Source organism: Calonectris borealis, chromosome 21 (genome assembly GCF_964195595.1).
Source record: "Calonectris borealis chromosome 21, bCalBor7.hap1.2, whole genome shotgun sequence".
Lineage (NCBI taxonomy): Eukaryota > Metazoa > Chordata > Aves > Procellariiformes > Procellariidae > Calonectris > Calonectris borealis.
Genome location: NC_134332.1, coordinates 10,168,574 through 10,190,335, shown reverse-complemented (window position 1 = coordinate 10,190,335; position 21,762 = coordinate 10,168,574). Strand labels below are relative to the sequence as shown.

The 21,762-nt window shown below is 58.3% G+C and overlaps 2 protein-coding genes across 2 annotated transcripts; one reads left to right on the top strand and one right to left on the bottom strand.

The window, feature by feature from the left end:
• Window positions 1-1,428: 1,428 nt before the first annotated feature.
• On the top strand, window positions 1,429-11,174 carry PHF19 (PHD finger protein 19). The gene is made up of 14 exons (XM_075170765.1): window positions 1,429-2,671; window positions 2,943-3,024; window positions 3,138-3,233; window positions 3,308-3,408; window positions 3,524-3,672; window positions 4,017-4,112; window positions 4,370-4,438; window positions 5,516-5,636; window positions 6,721-6,788; window positions 6,894-7,064; window positions 7,152-7,239; window positions 7,533-7,618; window positions 7,803-7,898; window positions 8,237-11,174. Exons 1-14 carry the CDS (start codon window positions 2,480-2,482, stop codon window positions 8,586-8,588), a joined length of 1,767 nt encoding a protein of 588 aa, XP_075026866.1. The 5' UTR covers window positions 1,429-2,479; the 3' UTR covers window positions 8,589-11,174.
• Window positions 11,175-11,938: 764 nt separating this feature from the next.
• Window positions 11,939-21,634, bottom strand: LOC142091460 (protein CutA homolog). Its single transcript, XM_075170763.1, has 6 exons — window positions 21,510-21,634; window positions 18,873-19,021; window positions 15,155-15,214; window positions 13,947-13,992; window positions 13,541-13,590; window positions 11,939-12,973 (listed from the first exon to the last, which is right to left on the bottom strand). Exons 1-6 carry the CDS (start codon window positions 21,588-21,590, stop codon window positions 12,871-12,873), a joined length of 489 nt encoding a protein of 162 aa, XP_075026864.1. The 5' UTR covers window positions 21,591-21,634; the 3' UTR covers window positions 11,939-12,870.
• Between the last annotated feature and the right edge of the window lie 128 nt (window positions 21,635-21,762).

The window sequence follows — 21,762 nt, the reverse complement described above, 5'->3', positions numbered from 1 at the left end:
GATTACAGGCAATAAAATTCGTATCAACTCTGCTTGCGCTTGGCCCAGACCCTACACCAGGGATCAGCTTCTCTACTGCCTGAGCAGGCCTGAAAACATTTCTTTTTTGGCAGCACTTTCCAGCAAACAGCAAATCCTTAAGATTCTTTCTTGGCACCGACCAAAGCATTTTTGCAGTGATTGATTTTCTCTGTTGAGATTCAGAGAAAGGCTACCCCCATTTCTAGGAATCCTGACGAGCACAGGTTGTTCCCTCGCACGGGACAATGCCACGCATGCGGGGCACCCCTGCCCGCACCCCATCCTGGGGACCGGGGGATGCCCCTACCTGGGTGCAGCCGCCAGTCAGGGGGAGGGCAGGCACAGAAGTCCTGTGTGTGGCACCAGGTGATGGTGCCCTCTCCACGGGCGGTGGGTGCATGGCTGGCCCTGCGTGCCCCTGGGACCCCCAGGTGCATGGGCGCAGAGGGCTGGTGGGTGGGTGGGGTGGTGCTGCATGCGGGGATGTGGGGTGCCCTGGAGGGGCTCTGGGGTGTGATGGTACCTGTGCAGGTACCCCATGGGGGGCAGCGGCAGGTACCCCACGGGAGGGGTAGCAGATACCCCACCAGGGGTGTAGCAGGTACCCCACGGGGGGCGGCAGCAGTTATCCCACGGGGGGCAGTGGCAGGTACCCCACGGGGGGAATAGCACGTACCCCACGGGGGGCAGCGGCAGGTACCCCACGGGGGCAGCAGCAGGTACCCCACGCCCCTGCGTGTGCTCTGCCCTTGCAGCGGGGGTGCTGCGAGCACGCACCGGGGCACCGCGGCTGGGTGCGCGCTGCGCACCGGGGCTGTGCCGAGCCGCGCCGTGCCAGGCCGATGCGATCCGAGCCGTGGGAGGCGGCGGAGGCGGCCCCGCGCTAATTGCATAAGCGGGACGTCAATGCCCGCGGGAGGCGCGGGGGGAAGCGCGGGAAGATGGCGCCCCGCGCCCTGCCCCCGCCGCACGCCGCCGCTCCCCGCCGCGGCCCCCGGGCGGGCGGGCGCTGACCCGGCCCGGCGGCGGCAGAAGGGCGGCGCGGCGCCCAGCGGTAAGGGCAGCGCCGCGGGGGCCCGGGCCCGGCAGCGCGGGGGCGGCGGGGGCGCAGCCCGGCGGGAGGCGCCCGGGGCGGCGGGGCTGGGGCTGGGGCCGGGGCCGGGGCCGGGCGGGAGGGACGGACGGACGGACGGACGGACGGCGCCGCAGCGCCTTTGAATGAGCCAATGGCGGCGGGGCCCGCGGCCGCCGCTCCCGGGGCTGCCCGCGGCGCTCCCGCCCGGCAGGTGCCGCCGGACCCGCCGCCCTCCCGCTGCCGCTCCCGCCGCGGGGCCGGCGGCGGGGGAGGAGGGGGCCGGCTCGGTGCCCCCCGCCGCCGCTTGCCGGTGGGTCCCGCTGCCCGGCACGGGAGCGGCGTGGGAGCTCCCACCCGGGACGGCGGGGAGCGCCGGGAGCTGTGTCCCCCCCCGCCCCGCAGCCCCTCCGCCGGGCGCGCTCCCCGGGGCTGGGTGGGCGCGGAGCCGCTTTCGGAACCGCTCCCGAGGCGCAAAGCCGTGCCGGGTGTGCGCGGCGGGGTGACATGTCGCGGCTCGCTGCTGCGGCTCCCGCCAGCCCCGCTCCGGAGCAGCTCGCTTTTTTGGTTTTTTTTTTTTTTTTTTTTCGGTCGCACCCGGTTTACCGTAAGTTTGATCGCTCCTGCCCGCCCAGGCTATTCTCGGGAAACGGGAGTGTTATTAATAGCACGGGCCGGGCGGAGGGAGTTTGTGTTGCTTACAGCACGGTGAGGTTTCGTGTTGTGATCCGTGGCGTGAGGTCACACGTGTCGCCGTGACGGGCGAGCAAAGAGGGGAAAAGTAACTTTTAAGTTGTTTTACCGATGTCTGTTGAGGATCGCAACTCGGGCTGCAGGGCCGGCGCTGCCGGCTGGGGACGGTTGTTTGCCTTGTGCACTTCAAACCTTTACGGTAGTGAAACTCGGCTGCTCGGTTTCACTCGCCCTGTATAGTGCTGCCGTTTCCCGGCTCGTGCAACAGTCCCGTTGGTTTGGGAGCTCGTGAAACTGCTAGGAAATTGTGAATTAAAAATCACATTAAATTTAATGCTGTTATCCCTCACGTGCCCCTTCCCAAGGCTGAGCCTGTGCAGGCCTGTGGCGTGTCCCCGTGGTGCGGCTCCGTGCTGCGGGAGCCGAGGCAGTCGGGGGGTTAATTCAGTCTTGCTCAAGAGTAGCAAAGATTGCTGCTGCTCCCTCTGATTTCACATAAATTACCCGTGGACGAATCCGGCTCATCCATGCTCATTTTGTGGGTCCTGAGCACCTGCTGGTGGGGCTGAACCGGCCCTGGGCTTGGTGCTCCCAGGCAAAACCCGCCGGGATGCCGTGCTCGGCCGACGGGTGCGTTGTGGCGCAGGGCGAGGGCAGGGTGACGAGCATGTGCGTCCCCTCCAGGCTCTGCTGATGGAGACTGCCAAGCTCAACCCCATCATCCGGGATGTCTACGCGGCCGCTGGCCGAGTCCAGCAAGCACCGGCCGCCGCCTCGGCGCGGAGGGGCAGTGGCTGCCGGGAGCTCATGGTCAAGCTGACGGAGGGGCAGTACGTGCTGTGCCGCTGGACCGATGGGCTCTATTACCTCGGAAAGATCAAAAGGGTAACGTGGGCACCCAAGAGGGTAAGGTGGGCACCCAAAATGTAGCTAGCGCCGTTCCCTGGGTCGGCTCGTGGCTCGGAGGGGTGCTGGCCTGGGCTGCAACGCATCTTTGGTCATCGGGGCATTTTGGGTTGATGTCCTGCCCCTGGGTATCACACCCCAAACCCAACTTCCCGCAGCCCCGAGAGGCAAGGCTGGTCACTGGGAAAATCAGGAAAGCACTGGGAACGGGAGCTGACGCCCGGCAGTTCTTCCCGCTCTCTCCCCACAGGTGAGCGGCTCCAAGCAGAGCTGCCTCGTCACGTTTGAGGACAACTCCAAGTATTGGGTCCTCTGGAAGGACATCCAGCATGGTGAGTGCCGCCCCATCCTCCCTTCCCACCGCCGTGCCGGGGGCTCCTTCCCGGCGCCGTGGAGAGGTGGCTGTGCCTCGCGCGTCTCCGACTCTGCCATCCCCGTCCCGCAGCTGGCGTCCCCGGGGAGGAGCCCAAGTGCAACATCTGCCTGGGAAAGACGACGGGCCCCATGAACGAAATCCTCATCTGCGGGAAGTGCGGGCTGGGTGAGTGCGGGTGCGTCGCCCCGGGGGCGAGGGTCCGGCCAGCCCAGTGGCGCTGACGCCAAGCTCTCCCGCAGGTTATCACCAGCAGTGCCACATCCCGGTGGCAAGTGGCGGCGAAGGCCCGCTGGGGACACCGTGGTTCTGCCGCCGCTGCATATTTGCCCTGGCCGTGCGGGTGAGTGGGGCTGCCCGGGGTCAGCAGCTCCGCGTGCTGCCTGCCCTCGGCACGGTGGTGCAGGATGCGGCCCCCCGGGCGGCTGTGCTGACCCCCATCCCGCTTGGTCCTGCAGAAGGGGGGTGCCCTGAAGAAGGGAGCCATCGCCAAGACGCTGCAAGCCGTCAAGATGGTGCTATCCTACAACCCCGACCTGCTCGAGTGGGACTCCCCACACCGGACCAACCAGCAGCAGTGCTACTGCTACTGCGGGGGCCCCGGCGAGTAAGCCCCTGCCTGCCGGGAGGGCTGTCGCGTTTGGTTTTGCGGGGAAAAGCATTAGCAAAGGCAGGTGGGATCAGGTTGGGGAGTTTTTCCCCCAAGAGAGAAGTCCCCAGCTTGCAGGGCACTGCCCTGGGGCCGGCGGCTTTGCTGCCCGTGCTGCCCCTGCCATCCGGGTCTTCGCTCGCTCCCGGAGGCACCGTTTGCATCCACCTCCATGGCTGCGGAAAATACAAGTCAGGGCCAGACTTTCTCTCCCTGGCTGGGGCGTCTGTGCCTGGGAGGGGGCCGGGGCGGTGGCTGCTGCACGCGGCTCTTGCCGTCACCCGCCTCCTCTCCCTCCCCAGGTGGTACCTGAAGATGCTGCAGTGCTACCGCTGCCGGCAGTGGTTCCATGAAGCCTGCACCCAGTGCCTCAGCGACCCCATGATGTTCGGAGACCGGTACGTCCCTTCCAGTCTTTGCTGGGCTGGTGCTGGATGTCAGAGCTGCCTTCCTGGGGGGGCTCGTGCATGGACGCGTCCCCAGTCCGTATCTCCCCGACCCGGCTGTGGCACTGATGCAGATCAGCCGCCCGGGGGCAGGCGGGTGGCCCCGTCCTGCAAAGCCCTGCTCCTCCCGGCCGTGCTGTCACCATCGGCACCCGGAGCGCTGTCCGCTGACCCCCACCCCCAGCGCTCCGCTCCCCGCTGTTTTCCAGGTTCTATGTGTTTTTCTGCTCCGTATGCAACCAGGGACCTGAATACATCAAGCGCCTGCCCTTGAGATGGTAAGAAACGGCCCCGGCTCCCTTAAAACGTGCCAGGGTGGCCATGGGGCACCGCGCTGGCCAGTGCCCGGTGCCGCCGAGCCCTTGCCATGGGGCCAGCCCCAGCGGTGGGTTTCAGCCCCTGAGTTCACGGAGCATCTCCCACTCATCCCAGCCCGGCCCCGAGCTGGGGCCTTTGCTCGGCCGCAGGCCTCGGCTGTGCAGCTCCTTCTGCCCGGCCCCGCAGGGCTCTTCCGCAGGGAAGCTGTTTCTCAACATGCCCCAAACCTGCCGTTTGTCTGGGAGCCAAGGTACACATTTGCCAGAAGATAACTGCAAAAAGCAGTCGGGTGACAAGTCATCAAATTCTGTGATGAAACACAAGTTTACAAGCGTACCTTCTAGCGTACCGTGATGGTCTGAAAACACTTTATAAAGCGTATTAACAGTGCCAGCAGCCCAGCTTTTCCCTGCTGTTCCCCTTGTGCTCGGCCGTGTCAGATGTGTTACTGGTGCTAATGGGCTGCTGGGACGCCGCTGCCTCGGGGACGTTGCACCGAGCAGCGCAGCAGGCTGGAAGAAGAATAAGGGAAATCCTGCAGGATATGTTGCTTGGCTTTCATTTTCAAAGGCACAAGTGTAAAATCCCACAGGATGGATTGGGCTGTTAAAACAGACAGTGTATTTTCATGCGAATAAGAGCTGTCCCGCTCCCATACCGAACCGCAGCAGAAGCACACGGCTGGGGCTTATTAAAAAGCTGGAAAACTGGGCATTCGTCCTGGGAGCAGCATGTCCTCCAGCTCCTGGGCCCAGGGGTCTCGGCGTTTGGGGTTCCCCCCCGCTGTGGGCAGCATCCCACCCCTCCCCACAGCTCAGGGGATGCTGTCCTGGCCGTGGTGTGTCCAGGCCAGGGTTGCTTCCCCCGTGGGGTGTGGGAATGGTCCTGGCTTCCAGCGAGAAGGTTTTGGGAGGGTCATGCTGGGGGTTGCGCTCGAGGTGCTCAGGGGGTGCTGGCGGAGCAGGGCATCGTGGTGGGTACCGTCCCGCCGGGGAGAAGGTGGGCTGCCGACCCGCTCACCCCCTTTGCTCCCGCAGGGTGGATGTCGTCCATCTCGCCCTCTACAACCTGGGCGTACAGAGCAAGAAGAAGTACTTCGACTTCGAGGAGATCTTGGCCTTCGTGAACCACCACTGGGATCCGCTGCAGCTCGGGAAGGTAAAAACGCGCAGCCCGGGCTGGGGCTGGAGAGCAGCCGTGGGGAGGGAGAGGTGCTGCCGGGACGTAAGTCACGGCCGGCTGTCCCCAAAGCCTCGGCTCGGAGGGACTGGATCCTCCTTCCCCGCGGCAGCCGAGCCCTGGGGCTGGGGCAGGCTGGCTGGGGGAGGGCAGCGCTCGTGGGGAAACGGTGGGGCAGTGAGCTCTGCCCCTGGGTTGGGCTGGCTTCCCCTCTTAGCAGCCAGCGACCCCGAGGTGCGTTTGCGCGTGGCTTGTTGGGGAAGGGTCGGAGCTTTGGGAGTGCCCCCTCCCCGTGGCCCGAGCTGGCTGGTCCTTGGCCGGTCCCCTGCGGGGAAGGAGCTTTAAAACACCTGCCCGGTTTCTCTGGGTGGGCAGGAGCACCCGGCCCGGGGTGTTTGCACCCGCTGGGAACACGTGGCAGCTCCTGTGTGCTGTGCACCCACCCCCCGGATGGCATCAGAGCGGGGCACCCCCCGCGGGCAGCGTCGGCGGTGGAGGATGCTGCTCCCTGAGCCGGGAATGGTGTCGGCCCCTGGGCACGGGCCCTGGGCAGAGCCGAGGGACCTTTCCTGGGGCTGGGGTGCAGCTGGGGCAGGTGGGGGGTGAAGGGTGGGAGGGGACCGGCCCGCATGTTGGCAGTGCCACCGTGCCAGCAGCCCTTCTCCAGTGAGCTTGGGCATCTCAGCAAAACGTTTGTGCAGCGCTCGGCACAGGCGGCTCCTGCTCAAAATTAGCTTAATCACCTTCCTCTGCGCTGGGATTTCCCTTTGTTCGGGCGTTGTACCTGACAAGTTTCCCAGTTGGAGCTAGAGCTGGGAGAAATGCTAAAACCAAGGCGCGCTGGAAACCTGTCACCGCGTCGGGACGGATCGGTTCCCCGCGGCCGCCTCCCTCCGCCGCACCGAGGGCGGCCGGTGCCAAACCCGGGCGGCTCTGGGCTTTGGCGTCCCTCACTCCCTTGGGCAGGAGCCGAAACCCGGAGTTCGGGTTCCCCCGTCTGTTTAGTTTTTGCATAACCGCAGCGGGCGCCGAGCCCTGCCTGACCTCTGCCGTCTCCCCGCAGCTGACGGGCACCCCCGTCTCCGAGCGCGGCCCCCACCTCCTCAATGCACTCAACAGCTATAAGAGCAGGTGAGCCCCCGGGCGCGGCGGGGCGAGGGACGGGGGCAGGACGGGGTGCAGGGTGCTCCTGCGGCCCCCCCGGCTGGGCATTGTTTCCTCCCCTCTGCCGCCCAGGTTTCTGTGTGGGAAGGAAATCAAAAAGAAGAAATGCATCTTTCGCCTGCGGATCCGCGTCCCGCCGAACCCCCCCAGCAAGGTGCTGCCCGAGAAAGCCCCCGGCGTGGGCGAGAGCGGCTCCTGCGAGCTGAAGAAGAGGGGAAAAAGCAAATATGTCCATAAAGACAGGTGAGTGGCCAAATTCGCCCGGGCACCCCCCCACTGCCACGCTCCCCTGGGGCGGCCTGGCAGCCTCGCCCCCCCCTCGCTTTGCAGCCTGCTGCCACGGCAGCTCCAGCAGCAGAAGCGGCGAGCGGCGCGGCGCAAGAGGGCCAAGTTCCTGCTGGAGGACGCCATTCCCAGCGTGAGTCCTTCGCCCTCTCCTCTGCGCGACCGCCCCGGGCTTTGGCCACAGGGTGGGACCCTGCAGCCCCCATCCCTGGGACTCCCCGCGAGGTTCCCCTGCTCCTGCGGGCAGGGAGAGCCCCCGTCCCTCGCCCTGGGGTTTGCAAACGCTCTGTGCCAAGCCTGCTTCCCGCGGGCTGCGGGGCCACGGGAGGGAGCGCGGTGGTGCCGGGGCAGAGGGTGCCGATGCCGGGGCTGCGGGCAGCACCGCTCCGCGCGGCAGTGACGAGTACCCTCGTTTTCGTGGGGCAGAGCGACTTCACCTCCGCCTGGAGCACCAACCACCACCTCGCCAGCATCTTTGACTTCACACTGGATGAAATTCAGAGCCTGAAAAGGTCCGTGCAGCCGGGCCAGGGGTGTGGGCAGCAAGGGGGGGCGGTTTAAATGCCCAAGTGTGAGGCGGGGCTGGAAAACCTCCGGCTGCGGGCGCATGTGAGATGGAAGCGGGAGCAGCTGGGGAGGTGGGGGCCGCCGTGCCCCTTGTGCCGGGCTGGGGCCGACGCTGCCTCCCGTCCCCAGTGCCAGCTCGGGACAGGCCTTCCTATCGGATGTGGACTCCACAGATGCCGCCAGCACTTCGGGCTCGGCCACCACGAGCCTCTCCTACGAGTCCAGGTGAGGGCTGTGCCCCCTCGCCCCCTTCTAGAGGGGTCCCGGTGGCACGGCCAGGGGGGCAAGGGGCTGCCTCTCTCCCCCCACAGCACCCTCATGTCCTGGCACAGGGATATCCCGCATCGGGGAGCCTTTCCTCCCTGCCCCCTAAAACAGGCTGGTGGTCCCAAAGCGGCGCTGCCTCGCTGGGCATGCAGGGTCGGAGCCGTCGGTCCTTGCTGGGCTCACCCGAATTCCCAGCGTGCTCCCTCCGGGCTCACAGGGCGGCAGGCAAAGTCGAGCACGGTGGGGGGCACCTTTTGGGTGCTGCCCTCACCCCTCCTCTGTCCCCTCCCTCGCAGCCGGAGGACCGTGGGCAGCCGCAAGCGCAAGCTGGCAGCGCCAGCCTACGCCTCGGCGGGGGCGAAGAGGAGAGGCGGGGAGGCGGGCGGGCGCCCGGCCGGGGGCACCCCCGAGGGCAGCGAGGCAGCCTGCGGCCCCGACCGCCCGGACGACGGCATCGACAGCCACACCTTCGAGAGCATCAGCGAGGACGACTCCTCGCTCTCCCACCTCAAGTCCTCCATCAGCAGCTACTTCGGGGCGGCGGGCAGGCTGGTCTGCGGCGAGAAGTACCAGGTGCTGGCGCGGCGGGTGACGCTGGAGGGGAAGGTGCAGTACCTGGTGGAGTGGGAAGGCACGACCCCCTACTGAGCCCCGCCAGCCCCCAAACCTCTCCCGGAGCCAAACCAGAGGAGATCGGGGTGACGAGGAAACCCTCGCCGCAAAGCAGAGGAGGGGCGCTGGCCCGCGGGGAGGCTGGGACCCCTCCATGCTCAGGGGTCCCGGCTGGGGCCGGCTCCCCGGGAACCGCCACGGGTGGAGGCAGCGCCCGAGCCGGTGCCGTCAGTGGTGCTGCCCAGGGGGTGAAATCCGCAGCCTTGCCGCTGTGTTTTTTTTAATAATTGTTATTTTATTGGCCGTGTATATGCAAAGAGCGTGGCCCAGCTGCGCGTTCCTGATGGAGCCTTTGGCCGAGCCCGAGGCACCATCACGGTGGTGGCAAGGGCAACGAGCGGGTCTGGCCTTTCCCCCAGGCTGGCGGCTGTGTCCCGGAGGCAGAAGGGTCCCCCTGGCATGGCCGGGCACCCCCCGGGGAAGCCCCTTCGGGGGACACCCCACAACCTGCTCCTTCAGATGGACATCGTGCCGGTGCCCGGCGCACCCCGACTTATCCCCACGTCCAAGCCTTGCAGAGCAGGCTCGAGGGGGTCCTGCTGCTAAAGCAAAAAGCACCTCCCTCCCCCGTGCTTTCACAGCCCGTCCCTGCGCCCATAGGAGATGGTGGGCGGCTCTCACCAGAGCCGATGTGTGGGGTTTTCCTCCTCCTCATAAATCCATTCATTAAAGGAATGTGGTTTGTTTTAAATGAGGGGAAAATGCCCCGTAAACAGCCCACGCGTGGCCAGCTTTCACGGCCATGGGGCAGATGTACGTGGTTGCTCTCGTCCCGCGACCTGGACGGCGTGTGCTGATGCACCAGCTTCGTTTCCCTGTTCTTCTGACAATCACGGTCTTGGAAGAGATCAGCCAAAAGATACGCCCTTGCCTTAAAACCAGCGCGGGCATTTCACAGACTGGAGCCCGAGGCCTTTATTCTCGCAGGAAACCTCGTCCTGAACGTGCCAAATGAGCAGACAAACCAAAAAGGCCGAAGAGGACAGGGGGGGCATGGGGAGGGGGTTGTAGCGGGGTCCCCGGGGCCATCCCTGTGGCCTCGTGGCTGTGCCTCGCTGGAGAGCGGCCGTGCTTTGTGTTACTGGCATAGTGTTTGTGAGCGCGTGGGGTCGGTTTGTCTGGAGAAGAGAAGGAGCAGCCCCCTTCTTTAACTAAAGCAATACTGCCAGGTTGTTCAGGAGCAAAGCAGTTGTCTTTTTAAAACAAAAAATCTAGTATCATCAGACATATTTGTTAGATCTTTTTCTAAGAGAGATACATATATATTTTTAATGTTGTCCTTGTCTGTCCCCCATCACCGCCGTGGCTGTCCCGCGGGGATGGAGGGTGGGCGATGCTGGGGGGCTTGCGTGGTCCTGCTCTATTAGCACACCCCGTCCCGATAGCCCCATCGTTGTTCGTACGTGTGCTTGCGGGATGTGCCGACCGAAGGGTGAATTGAAAAGGTGGTTTTATTGAAAAAGTACTTGAGAAATTCATCGGTGTAATCGGGACGAGGGAGCAGGTGACATTTGCAAACCAGAGGCCAAAGTGTGGTCCTTGAAAATAAACCTCTGCTTCAGCTGCTGCTGAAATGACCTAGTGGGACAGCCGTGAAGGGGGGGTTGCCAGTTTGTTTTAATCCTTCTAGCAGGCACCAGGCCTTTGCGCAGCTGCGAGGTGACGATGCCTCGCACGGGGCTGCGGTGCAGAGCAGCAGCTTCTCTGCAGCCCCGGGAGGTGCCCGTGTGGCTTGGGCGAGGCGCGAGCTCCTTCGGTGCCCATACTAGGAGCCTGAAGGTTCGGCACGGCAGCTAAAAGCATTTTGACTCTTTTCCAACGAGTCGCCCGGTGTCGTGCACCCCGCGTTGTGCTCGGTGGAGAAGCTATTAGCCGCTTGCGTGGGGCGAGGTCTGGGAGAGGAGGCTCCGTCCAGCTCCAACCATGAGATGGTTTGAGCCGAGCGGGATCAGACGTGCCTTGGGGAGGGGTGCTTGGCACCCTCAAGGTCTGCATCCCAGCTCATCTGGAGGGGAGCATCTCCGGAGGGGCCCCGTCATTTTGGGAGAGGTGCTGCCGGGACCCCCCATCCCTGGCAGGGAGGGGTGCAGCTCCTGCAGCCAGCCGGGTCACTCCCCGTCCTGCCTTGGCTTGTCACCAAAGGATCGCTTAAAGCCTTTCCCTTTCACGAGTGCCTATGAAGCCCTTGTTACTGTCCGAGTTGCTGCCTGGGGGCTGCCAAGAGCCGTGCCAGGGCCGAGCGGGGTTATTCCCACGGGATGTGCCAATGGATATTGCACTCGCGGGAGCACCCACAACACGTGGCCCCGGTTCTTCTCCTCTCCCTCTCTTCTCCTTCTCCTCTCCTCCTGGCCTGTTGCAGAGAATTGAATGTGGAGCCTTTAAAAATATTTTTGTTGCAGAGTATATTTTGCGTTAGCTGTAATAGATATTATAATGACTCTGTGCACCTTCTAAAGATCTATGAGTTCAGGTTGCTGCTTGTAATAACCAACTCCTGTTATACCCAAGTTGTAATTAATATGTCTGATGTACAATTAAAAAGCGTTTTTTTTAACATCACTGGTTCTTTGTAGTATCAGGATTATTGAGTCTGGGCACCGGGGGTCAGTGGTCCCGGGCAGGCGCCCGGTGCCCGCCACGATGCAGCTGGTGCTGCAGGGTCGTGCTGCGCGCCAGGGTGAGGTGTGCCCTCGGCCGGAGAGATGCTGCCGCAAAGCACGGGGTGGCAGAAAGATGCGAAGGGGCGGGTGTGGGCGGGGGACAGGGACACCCCTTGCAGCGATGGGTTTTGTAGAGAGGCGCTGCCTTCACTCGCAGTCCTACTGACCGGTCCCAAATGGCCCCCCCCATTTAATCTTAGCCTAAAACTTGCACAACGTAGCCCTGACAGGGCTAAACAAAGCTGAGCCTTGGCTGCAGTGCAGGCCTGGCCTGGGGGTGCTGGTGCTCGCTTTATGTGCTTTTTCCTTTTTGCCAGACAAGGTGCGCAGCTGGGATGCTGCTTCTTCGGATTTACCACTGAAAAGTTTCCTGCTTTCAGAGCCCAGACCATTTTCCCTCTTCTCTTCTCTTTCCTGCGCCTGTGAGCCTTCCCCGCACTGCCTCTGATGGGGCCACGCAAGCCTGCGGGCACAGCTCTCAGTACCTGCAGAGCGCCCTGCTCCGCGTCTCCATGAGCCCGAGACGAGCAGGCTGGAGCCAGCGGAGCATCGCTCGGCATCGGGCTGGAGAGAGTCGCTGCCAACCCACGACGGGCCCTTCCTCCGGCCCAGCTCGCTGCGGACATCGCGCCTGCAGACTGCGACAACACGTGAGCCTGCCCAGGTAAGAAACGCTCCTGTTTATTCCCTTCCAGTCACATAAATAACTCGATATTGTTCCATAAGTTACATCCCATTAAACTATTAACATGAGCATCTTTTTACAAGGTTAAACTTGGTCCAGGTAGAAAGCCACCGTTCAGGCGTGGGTAGAGGATGCTGCCCCGCAGCCAGGCAATGCCCTGGTTCTGCTGGCACGTGGTTTCCCTGAACTGGCAGTGGCTATTGCCCAGCTCAGCCCGGCTCTCCCCGGTTTGGCAGGGTCAGTGCACGTGCTGCTTGTGGCTCCTGGTAAATGCTTGTGGCATCTGCTCAAGTTTGCTATTTCCTTGGATTTTGTACGACTCGAACCAGCATGTTGCATGACAGCAGGAGAGGGCGTGAGCCGGCGCATCGCGGGGTGCCCGGCCACATCCTGCTGCCTCCGGGCTGGGGAAGCAGGAGGCAGAGCAGGGCAGGATGCTGCGACAGCCGCTGCGGGGGAGCAGGGGGGCCAGGCAGGGTTTCAGGCGCTGGCAGCAGGGACGCACAGTGCTGGAGGGGCTGCCGGGGGCTGCCAGACCATGGCTCCCAGCTGGCACTTGCTGCTGGGGGCCTGAGACAGCCCCCAAGTGCTGCAGTGTCCTGACATGAGCATCTCTGTGTATCCTCATCTGCAATGCTGCAACAGCCCTCGGTGCACATAGCCCTTCCCCGCTTTGGCCTCCGCCGTCTGGGCTGCTCGGTGGCCCCTGGAGCACAGGGTCAGGCCGAGGAGGGGATGTCTGGAGTGCAAACGAAATTCTCAGTCCCAAGCTTCTGTGTTATAGCAAACCCGTGAAGATATAAATTGCCTCCCTGCACGTGCGTAACTCCTGCCTGCACAGGGAGACCAGCGCGGCTCAGCACGTTTCACCTAGTCTCCCCAAAAGCGAGGTGCTTTCTACGCTTCTCAGTTAGTCCCGTGGGACACTTTCCTCTATCCATTTGAGGTAGAGAGGGTTTCCTTGGTCAATAGGCAGGCTGATGATTTCAGGAATTTCAAAGGGATGGATGGATCTAAAGTGGAAACAGACGCAGAGGAACAGTGTCACCAACAGCCCCGCGGCAGACCAGACCCGCTCCCGCTCGCAGGCGCAGGAAGCAGAGGTCTCCGCTCCCAGCGGTGCGCACCAGCCCTGCCCCACGCTCTCCACTGACTTCAAAGCACCCGCATCTTCTTTCTGCCACGTGAGAATTTTGCTTTGAGTTTGGGGTTTACCACAGCCAGCAGCTGACTGCCAGGGGCCCTGGCCCGAAGCTGGCTGCACTCACCACTCAGGGCTTGGGAAATGCAGGAAATCCTGCCAGGAGGCAGCCCGGGAATAACCTGTGTTAGGAGAAGGAGAATCCCTCCTTGTGCCAGTACGGAGGGGCTGGTTGAAGCCCAAGAGTTGATATTCCCGCCAACCTTTTTTTTTTGCGGATGCCATCCCTGTTTTTTTCTGGCTCGCAAGGTACATCAGGAGCCCTTAAACCCTCCCTGGGTGGGAATGGGCTCAAGGAACCTGACCCCCAAAGCCTGAGCATGAGATGGCAGCATACCTCGGATAGGAAACCCAGTGCTCCCACAGAGCCAGAGCTCACCTGACGTAGTTGGACAATTCGCCTATTTTGGATGTCCTTGTTTTCACTAACTGTGGAGAGTAAAAAAACAAAACGAAACAAAAACCAGGGGAGAGGTAAAGAGGACGGAGCAATCCTGCATGCTCAGTTCCACTGCACGCATCCAGCACGGCTGGCACCCAACAGTGCGGTAGGAGCCCTTCCTGGGCTCTTTCCCAGGGGATGTCCCCTGTGGTGGCAGGACGAGGGGCCGAGCTGGGCTGCCACCCCCGGCCACTTCTGCCATGCCCGCAGGCGGGTGCTCGGGGTCCCTGGGTACTGTCCCAAATCTCGGGCAGGTTGGTGCCACCCTCCCCAAACACCCTGCAGCCCCTTTTGGCTGGGGCTGTCTGGGACGGGGATTTTCGCGATGGGAATTGTCACTTACCAGCAGTATTTCAGTGGATTCTTCCAGTTCCCCTTTCCAGAAATACCTAGATTTAAAAGAAAAGAAGCATCCGCAAATACAGCCCTGTGTGCAGCCGATTCCCCGGGGGGTTTAGTTTCCCTGCTTGGTGCTTTCCACACATGGCGGTTCCTTTACAAAGTGGTGCTCAAGAAGCATCCCTGGCCCCCAAAAGTCTGCTGTGCCCGTGATTGAGCACCCTGGATTTACAGACCAGAGCCTCCTTGGCTGTGCCAGCCTCGAGAGAGCGGCCCAGCGGGGATGGCAGGGCAAAGGAGCTGGGACTGGGGCGGCCGTGGGGGGCTGTGTGGTGGTGGCCCTGCTCCAAGCAGCGGCCGGGGGACGGTGCCTGCAGGGACTGTGGCGTGGCTGCAGCTGGGAGGCTGAGCGCAGCAGCATCGCGCTTTTTTCCTCTCCCTGCAGGAGAGGAGATGTACTTCTTGTGAGTCAGATATGACCTTTCAAAACATTGATGTTGACAGAAGGCCGTCGTGATTTCATCTGTGCGCTGGGTTCCTGCGCGAGGAGGCATTCGGAGGCGTCACGGTGTCTCCGGAGCCGGCCATGGAGGAGAAACCAGCTGGAGCAGGCAGGGCTGTGCACGAGCAACTCGGCTGTGGCTGCTGCGGCTCGTAGGGAACGAAGCGTAAGGGGAAGAAGGGTATCACTGGGTTTGCCCTACCTCAGCTGTGGGACAGCCTGGGGGGGTGCTGGGAGGAGCCCCTCCTGTGGGGAGGCTGCGATGTGGGGCCAGGCCAGGGTGCTCCTGTGGGCAAGTGGTTGTTTTGGGGCTTTGTTCTTTAACCCCTCTAACAAGTGCAATCCCTTTGCCTGGATGGTGAGGATACCTGCAGAGCATGGCTGGTTGTATTTCAAGGTCAAAGATACTGTCTTCCTTCCTGAAAGTGCTGCTTAATATTGTAAAGGCCTTTTCTGGTCCCTATCTTAGCTTCTTTTCAGATCCTCTAAAAACCGGCGCTATGTCCTCAGGACCATAAATCACCTTGCTCTTTGCTAGATCTCTGTGTAGCTAAGTAACCAATAAATAAATGGTCCCCGCTGGCAGTCTGAGCATCTGCACTCCTTAATAAGCTTAGCGCACTTTGCACGGGTGAGGATCATCTCTACCATCTGCAACAACAAACAGACCCAGCAGCCTTCTCCGTTGGGGAATATTCAGCTCAACTTACAAGGCCAAGCTCTTCGGCAGGATGTTCACGTAGGCAGCCAGCTTCTTATCCATGATGGCCCTGGGGGAGACAGGAGGGGGAGTTAGTGCCTGTCCCCAGCTCGCTGCGGCTCAGTGCTTGCCCCCAGCCACAGGGACATTCCCTCGTGCTGCCCCTGCCCGCCAGCACCAGCTTTGACATTGGAGATGGGGGAGTTGGGGTTAATTATTATCCTGGGAAAGCAGAGGCAAAGGTGACCTCCAGCTGGAGCTGCTTCAGCTCAGGTCCTCCTGGCACGGCTCTGGGACCCTCCCCGCTGTCCCCCCGCCAAGCAGGAAGGTTGGGTGTTGCTCCTGGCCCAGAGCAACACGCAGGGCCTGTGCCTCACATGGTGCAAAGATCCTGCCCAGCGTCAGCCCTGTGCCCATCTCGCCGCGGGGACACCAGGGCAGGGGCTGAGCCACGGGGCGCGAGAACCAGGGCTGGGACAGACGCCAAGGGGTTTGTCTCCCAGTCCTGTATTTATGCTGTCAAACTGTGCTTCTTCCTCGCATGGCAGACTAAATGTGGATCTTGTTAAATTAACAACATCAAGGTTTTTCTACCCAAAACGTCCTAGAAATCTGAAGCCCAAATAAATTCCTTCCCTCCAGCTGCCTCCTTTAGTTGTGGGCTGATTTGTTATTGCAGAGCTGCTTGGGTCTGCCAGCAGAAGTGATATTTAAGTGATTAAAGAGTACTGAAGCAATCTCAGGGTGGATTTTTAGAAGAACTAGGTCAAATGTTGTGTTTTCTGAGCACAGCATTGCCTGGGCCCTTCTCACAGAGGTGGCAGCCCCGTCCCCCTTGCAGGCAGCTCTGTTAAAGGCGCTGCACTAGTGACTTCACCTTTGGTTTTCTTTAACACTGGTGCTGCCAGGCACTACTTTGTACCAAGTGCTTTGACAATGCAAGCATTTAACTTCTAGATGACCTTGAGCTGCAGAGAAGGCAGGATTTATTAGATACTGGAAGGCTCGATTCAACAACCTGTAAAAATTAACCCTTGGTGAGCCAAAGAATTAAAACCATTCTGATTAAGTTCTCCTCCAATCCGAAACGCTCTCCGGGATGTTTTTGGCTCAGAGCAAGTTAAAAATTCATTGTCCTTGCATCCAGGGTACAGACTGGAGGCGATTACAAAACAAATGGGCCAGTGTGCCCCCGAAGACAAGCAGAAGGAGCACAAGAGGTGCCTCCCCCACGGCAGCGACCTGAAGACACCCCGGTCAGGGTGCTAATGTGCAACTGCATCATGCATTGCAATCTGGCCTCTGACCCTTAAGGAAAGCTGAGCTCTTGTTTGAATGTCTATAAGCTCCTTTGCACATCTTTATTATCATCCCTGCTTTCTCTGTCTGTTTGTAGAAGTTTATGCCTTGCAACTACGAGCACAAGGCAAAGGTGGCCCTGTGGGGCTGCACAGGCTCTGCTGTGGGGCAGGGAGGAATCGGGAGCAGCCCGGGTGCTGGGAGGAAAGCAGCCCTTCCCGATGATCCTACGACGTCTTGCCACTCCAGCAGTGCACTGGAGAACCAGTGCCTGGACCCAGCTAACTCGTGGGATCGGGTTTAATGTTTAAGCACAGCAAGGCGACAGAGATGGACTTCTCTCTGCCGACGGCTCAGAGGAACCATGGCCTGAGAGGACAGCCATCCGAGGGTTGTTTGCTCTCACCGTGTGTAGCCAGTTGGAGGCATTTAATGCTTGTAAAGCATCTTGAGTTAATCTGTAGACTAACAAACTGCAGCAGCACGAATGGAGATATCCCTGCTGTCTTTATCGTGTCAGACACATGGCATGAATCATTTTGTTTTTGTTGCCTGCAACTTCCAAGTCACTTGCACAGGAATCTTTTGATTTGGGTGAGTACTTCTAATTGCTTCTGCTCTGTCCCAATAAACTGTGATGCTAACTGAGATCCTGAACTTTGTTCTAGCAAGCTGAGTGGAAACAAGGGGCCACCGTGGGAACGGGAAATGTTATAAGAAGCCGAACGTGATCTGTGGAAAAAAGTCTGCATAATACATGATATCTTGGGTTGGGTACTTAATGTGTGTTTCTTTGTCCCTGCCTCACAATAGGATCTGAATTGAGACAGATGAAATATTAATAAGCAGAACAGCAAAGAAAATGGTATATGCAAATCTAAGGCAGAACCAGAGGCTGACAGGCTGCTCGGGTGTTAGCTACGTTATGTGAGGTGCAATGGCCACACCATCCAGCCCAAAAGAGTCAACTTCTCACAGCAGGCACAGGGGAGAGACTAGATCTTCTGTGTGGAGTTGGGGTTTCTTCTGAGGATTTTAAGTTAATAGGAATCCAGATAAATGGGTTAGAACTGATGCAACGAACAAGCCAGATGCTGAATTCTACCTGCAGCTAATCTGCTTTCACAAACCCTGAACTCCTCTTCCTTAAAACCAGCAGAAAATTTCCTTGCAGTCTGATCCGTCAAAGGGAGTGCTCCACTGAGCAACGTAAAGGAAGAATAAACACGACAGCACCAGGAAAATGGTGGGTGGGAAAATAAGTGTAAAAGCCCTGTGTCATCCTCTACAACCATGGCTTATTCATCCAAATTCCGAAACAAAGAAATAATTACTCCACCAGTAAAAACGCAACCAAAGTACATATATCTCAGCAATGGGGAGTGATTTATTTCCTCTCCCTTCCCTGCAAGATAAGGAACAAAGCGTGGAAAACATTTGCAAAGCTGTTAAGATGAAGCATTTTCAGGAACTGAGGCTCTTTTCACCAGCCATGTACAGTTACTCCTTTTTTCAGAAGACATCAAGCGGTACAGATATTATTCTATTTGTATTTCTTAATACAGTTGCAGTATTTAAGGTGACACAAAATCCCTTTCAGTAGCCTGTTAGTTCCTGAACGACTGTTTGGGAACACTTTACAGAGGACAGCGAGAGTTTTTGGCAAGCAGCAGGGTAGCAGGGAAAACAGCGCAGGAGGTGTTGCAGGAAACTTAATGGTCCATCATAAACATTTCCCCAGTCAACACGGTTTCAGTACTTTGAACAAACCATCTATTGAGTCAGGGACTGACGGATATGTGAAAAAAACTGCATGCAAAATATCATGCAAAGTATCTCATACATTGGAAGAGAAAAAAAAATCAAGGTAAAGCCCTCATTCCCCGAAGTTTGTCTGGTGAGCAGAGTGCAGGCTTCCAGGTGGTACCTCACAAGTGCCCGTTCTGTGTTTGCTGCGGACCACTTTCCTCTTTCATTTATTTTCATAGCAGTGTACTGTGCTTTGTCCCTCTCCACAAACGCTTCTCCTGGAATTTATCTGTGTTGTTCCAGAGAAGAAGGAGGACTGTGGCAGATCACAGAACATGGGGCTGGGGCTTAATCCATCTGAGGACCCAGAGATTTAGGGCCATAGCTTTAAAACGGGACTTGAAAACGGAAGGCAGTGGAATAAATTGAGAATTGGCTTGATGTCACCGTGGCATTGACTTCAGAGGCAATTGTCAGCTTTCTTTTAGAAAGCACAGCTCTTGGTAGGTGGATATGTGATACAGAGAGAGAGAGAGCCTAAGAGAGAAGGAGCACTGTTCAGATAGAAGTGCAAAGTACAGAGAAGTGCAGCTCCTCTCGAGGGACAAGGAAAGGCTTTCTTCCACAAGAAGCTGCTTTCGAACAATTCAAGCAGACAAGCAGGGGAAGCATTTCTGTACCTTGCAATATCCTTGGCAATCTGCTCGTTGAGACAGTTGATGAAGGCAACGGAGTGGGTCCCAGAGATGTAGCTGCCGGTGACGGCAGAGTGCAGCTGAAGAGCGAGACTCCTCAGCACTGGGTACATCAGCAAAGACAGGATCACCACCTAAAATGCAAAATATATGAGTGATGATGCTAGGTGAAATATTGCATTTTGTAAAACTAAGCATTTACATTATCTGTGGCTCAGGGCAAATCTCCAGTCGTCTTTCTTTCGACATTATCGTAATGCTATTTGTAATTAAAGTGAAAACATGCTCATAGGGAGATTCATTCCCCTCCAATGGGGCCAATCTAGTACTGTGCCAAGTGCTCGGGGCAGGAAAGGGTCAGTTTTTGAGGCTGTATCTGCCCAGAGGTGCAGGTACACCTCCCCGTGCTGTGGGAGGGCACACCCCAGACTAATGGGGGTTACAGACCCCACTGCATGGCCCCAGCAGCCAGGACTGGTTTTCCAAAGAAGAATTAGGGGGTAAGTCACTGTCTCTGTTAAAATACGTTTCTGTTGCAAAAAGGGGTGAGAAGGGAACCACCAGGCATGGCTCCCGCATCAAGGACATCTTCTTTCCTGCTGAGGACCCATCCTGCAGCCATCCTTCGGCTGCGTGCCCAGCGTGAGGCACGTCCACCTCTCTGGGAAACGGTGGGGACGGGACCCCCTGCCTCGCCGGGGATGAGGAAAGGAGGAGAGCAGTACGTCAGGTAGGGGTAGGGATCTGGCCATGGGAAACGGATTTGGGCTGGAGCCTGATGCGGGACGGGAGCCACGGGAAGCCTGGGGTAATACAGTCTGTGCCGGGACCCGGAGAGCTTTCGTCCTGCCCTGCCAGCCCGGGACAATTACTCTCTTTGACTGCCAGAGGTTGTGCAGCCCACCCAGGCTATGACACAGACCCGCATAGCAGGCAGGGGGGATAAAACTTACATGCAGGTTTTAAGTTCATTTCATCTTAATTATCTGATACTAATAGGACAGTGAAATTGGATCCTTTCAGGCACAGAAATCCTAATGGACACAGCCCAGGCCTGTCGGGCTGTCTCTGTCCTGCCGGGCTGCAGAAGACAATAACTCTCTCCGTGGCCTGGCAGTGCAGTGGCAACAAGTTGGTTTTGCTGTACATTAGATGCTATTCCTGGCAAGCCCCTTAGCTGCTCTTTGTACTCACATGCCATAAACACAGTCATGTAAAAATATATAATTATCTCAGCGGGGACGTTGCTGGAATAGCAAGGTTAATTTGGTGTGCTGAGTAATAGCCGAAGGATGGTGCCCGTACCCCGGGCTGCAGCGCTCGCTGTCTCTGCACAGCTGCTCTTCTCTTTGTCTTTTGTCTTGGTTTTGAAATAAACAGCATCTGGCCCTTATTCAACTACAGTGGTAAAAAAATGCTTATAAGACTAAGAATATATTCCTTTTTCGCTCTTATTTCCACCCTCCTTTGTCCTCTGAAAAACCTCCCATTACAGGACCAATGTCAGAGTTTTTTTTTTTTTAAAGATTGAATTAAAAAAATCTCTCTTGTCACCACAAAGACAGGAGCTCCCTTCCGTTTGGAAAATGACTGATGTGCTATATTGGTTGTCTCCTCTTTTCCAATCCATTTGAGGAAATATTCTTTGTTATCACAAGGTTTCTCATAATAATTTTTAGAGCTTATTTTGTGCTCTTTTTTCCACTAAGCCATTTAACAAATATTATGCAACAAATCCCAGAAGCTATTCAGATAGTTACAAGCCAAACAGAGATATGCTGGTATATCTATTTTTCCAGATTAGAATGTAATCGTGCTCCCTGCTCAGCAAAAAAAAAATCCAACCTGTTCAGCACTGCAATCATTAATCTTCTTGGAGATGTATGTGCATGTGATGAGGAAATCCCCACGAACATCTGTGATTGAATGTTAGTACAAGAGTGACCACTCTCGATTTTTTGGGTGTTTTTCCCCTTTTATTTCTGAAAAGAAAGATAAAACGTCCCCTTTTTTTTTTTTCCCCAGAATAATTGCATTTGGCAAGGGATGGTGCAAAAGGAGTGAATCTTCAGGATTCCTACCTGATAAACCAAATAAACTCATGACTGCCAAAATGTTAAAGTGAACAAAATTGAAAAACCTGCTGTGAGATTTTAAGTATTTCACTGAAAAGCACTGACCAGCAAAATGATAGTTGAGTTTAGAGAGACTAAGATTTCTGCAAGATTTGTTTTGGTTTTGGTGAACTAAAACCAGCTTTAACGTTTAAAATGACCGTGTTAGGACTTTTTGCCTAGTTTCGATGAGGTTCTGTAAAAAACCCCAACCAAACACAACTTGTGGCAATCCTGAGTAGGCTGTGAGCTTCCTCAGCACAAGTGGAAAAAAACTCCTAAGAAATTTGCTTCGCTCTCTGCACAGCCTGAGAATACATTCCTCCTCCATGATCTTTTTCTTTTTCTTTTTTTTTTTTTTTTGCAGAGGTTCCCTTATAAAGGTACAGACAGAGGCACTTCCACGGCTGCCTGGGTTCGCATCCACGACGCTCCCCAGCGGGTCACCCGCGTCCCCCCATCCCAAGCACGGAGCCAGCGCTGGCAGCGCGGGAGGGCTCCCACTTACCAGCAGCAAGGTGCCGCGGCCCGGCCGGGGGCAGCCCTGGGCAGCGGGCAGCAACGGGCAGCGCTGGCTCAGCCACTCCATCTCCCCGGCCGGGCGAGAGGCTGCGTCCCCTCCGCCCCTCCACCTGCTCTGCCCTGAGCTGGGAAGGCTGCCCGCAATACGCACTAACTCCTCCTCCTCTTCCTCCCCGCCTGCCTGCAGCCTGGTACCCGCCTGCCTGCCCCAGCGCGGGGCTGAGGCAGGGGCCCGTGGG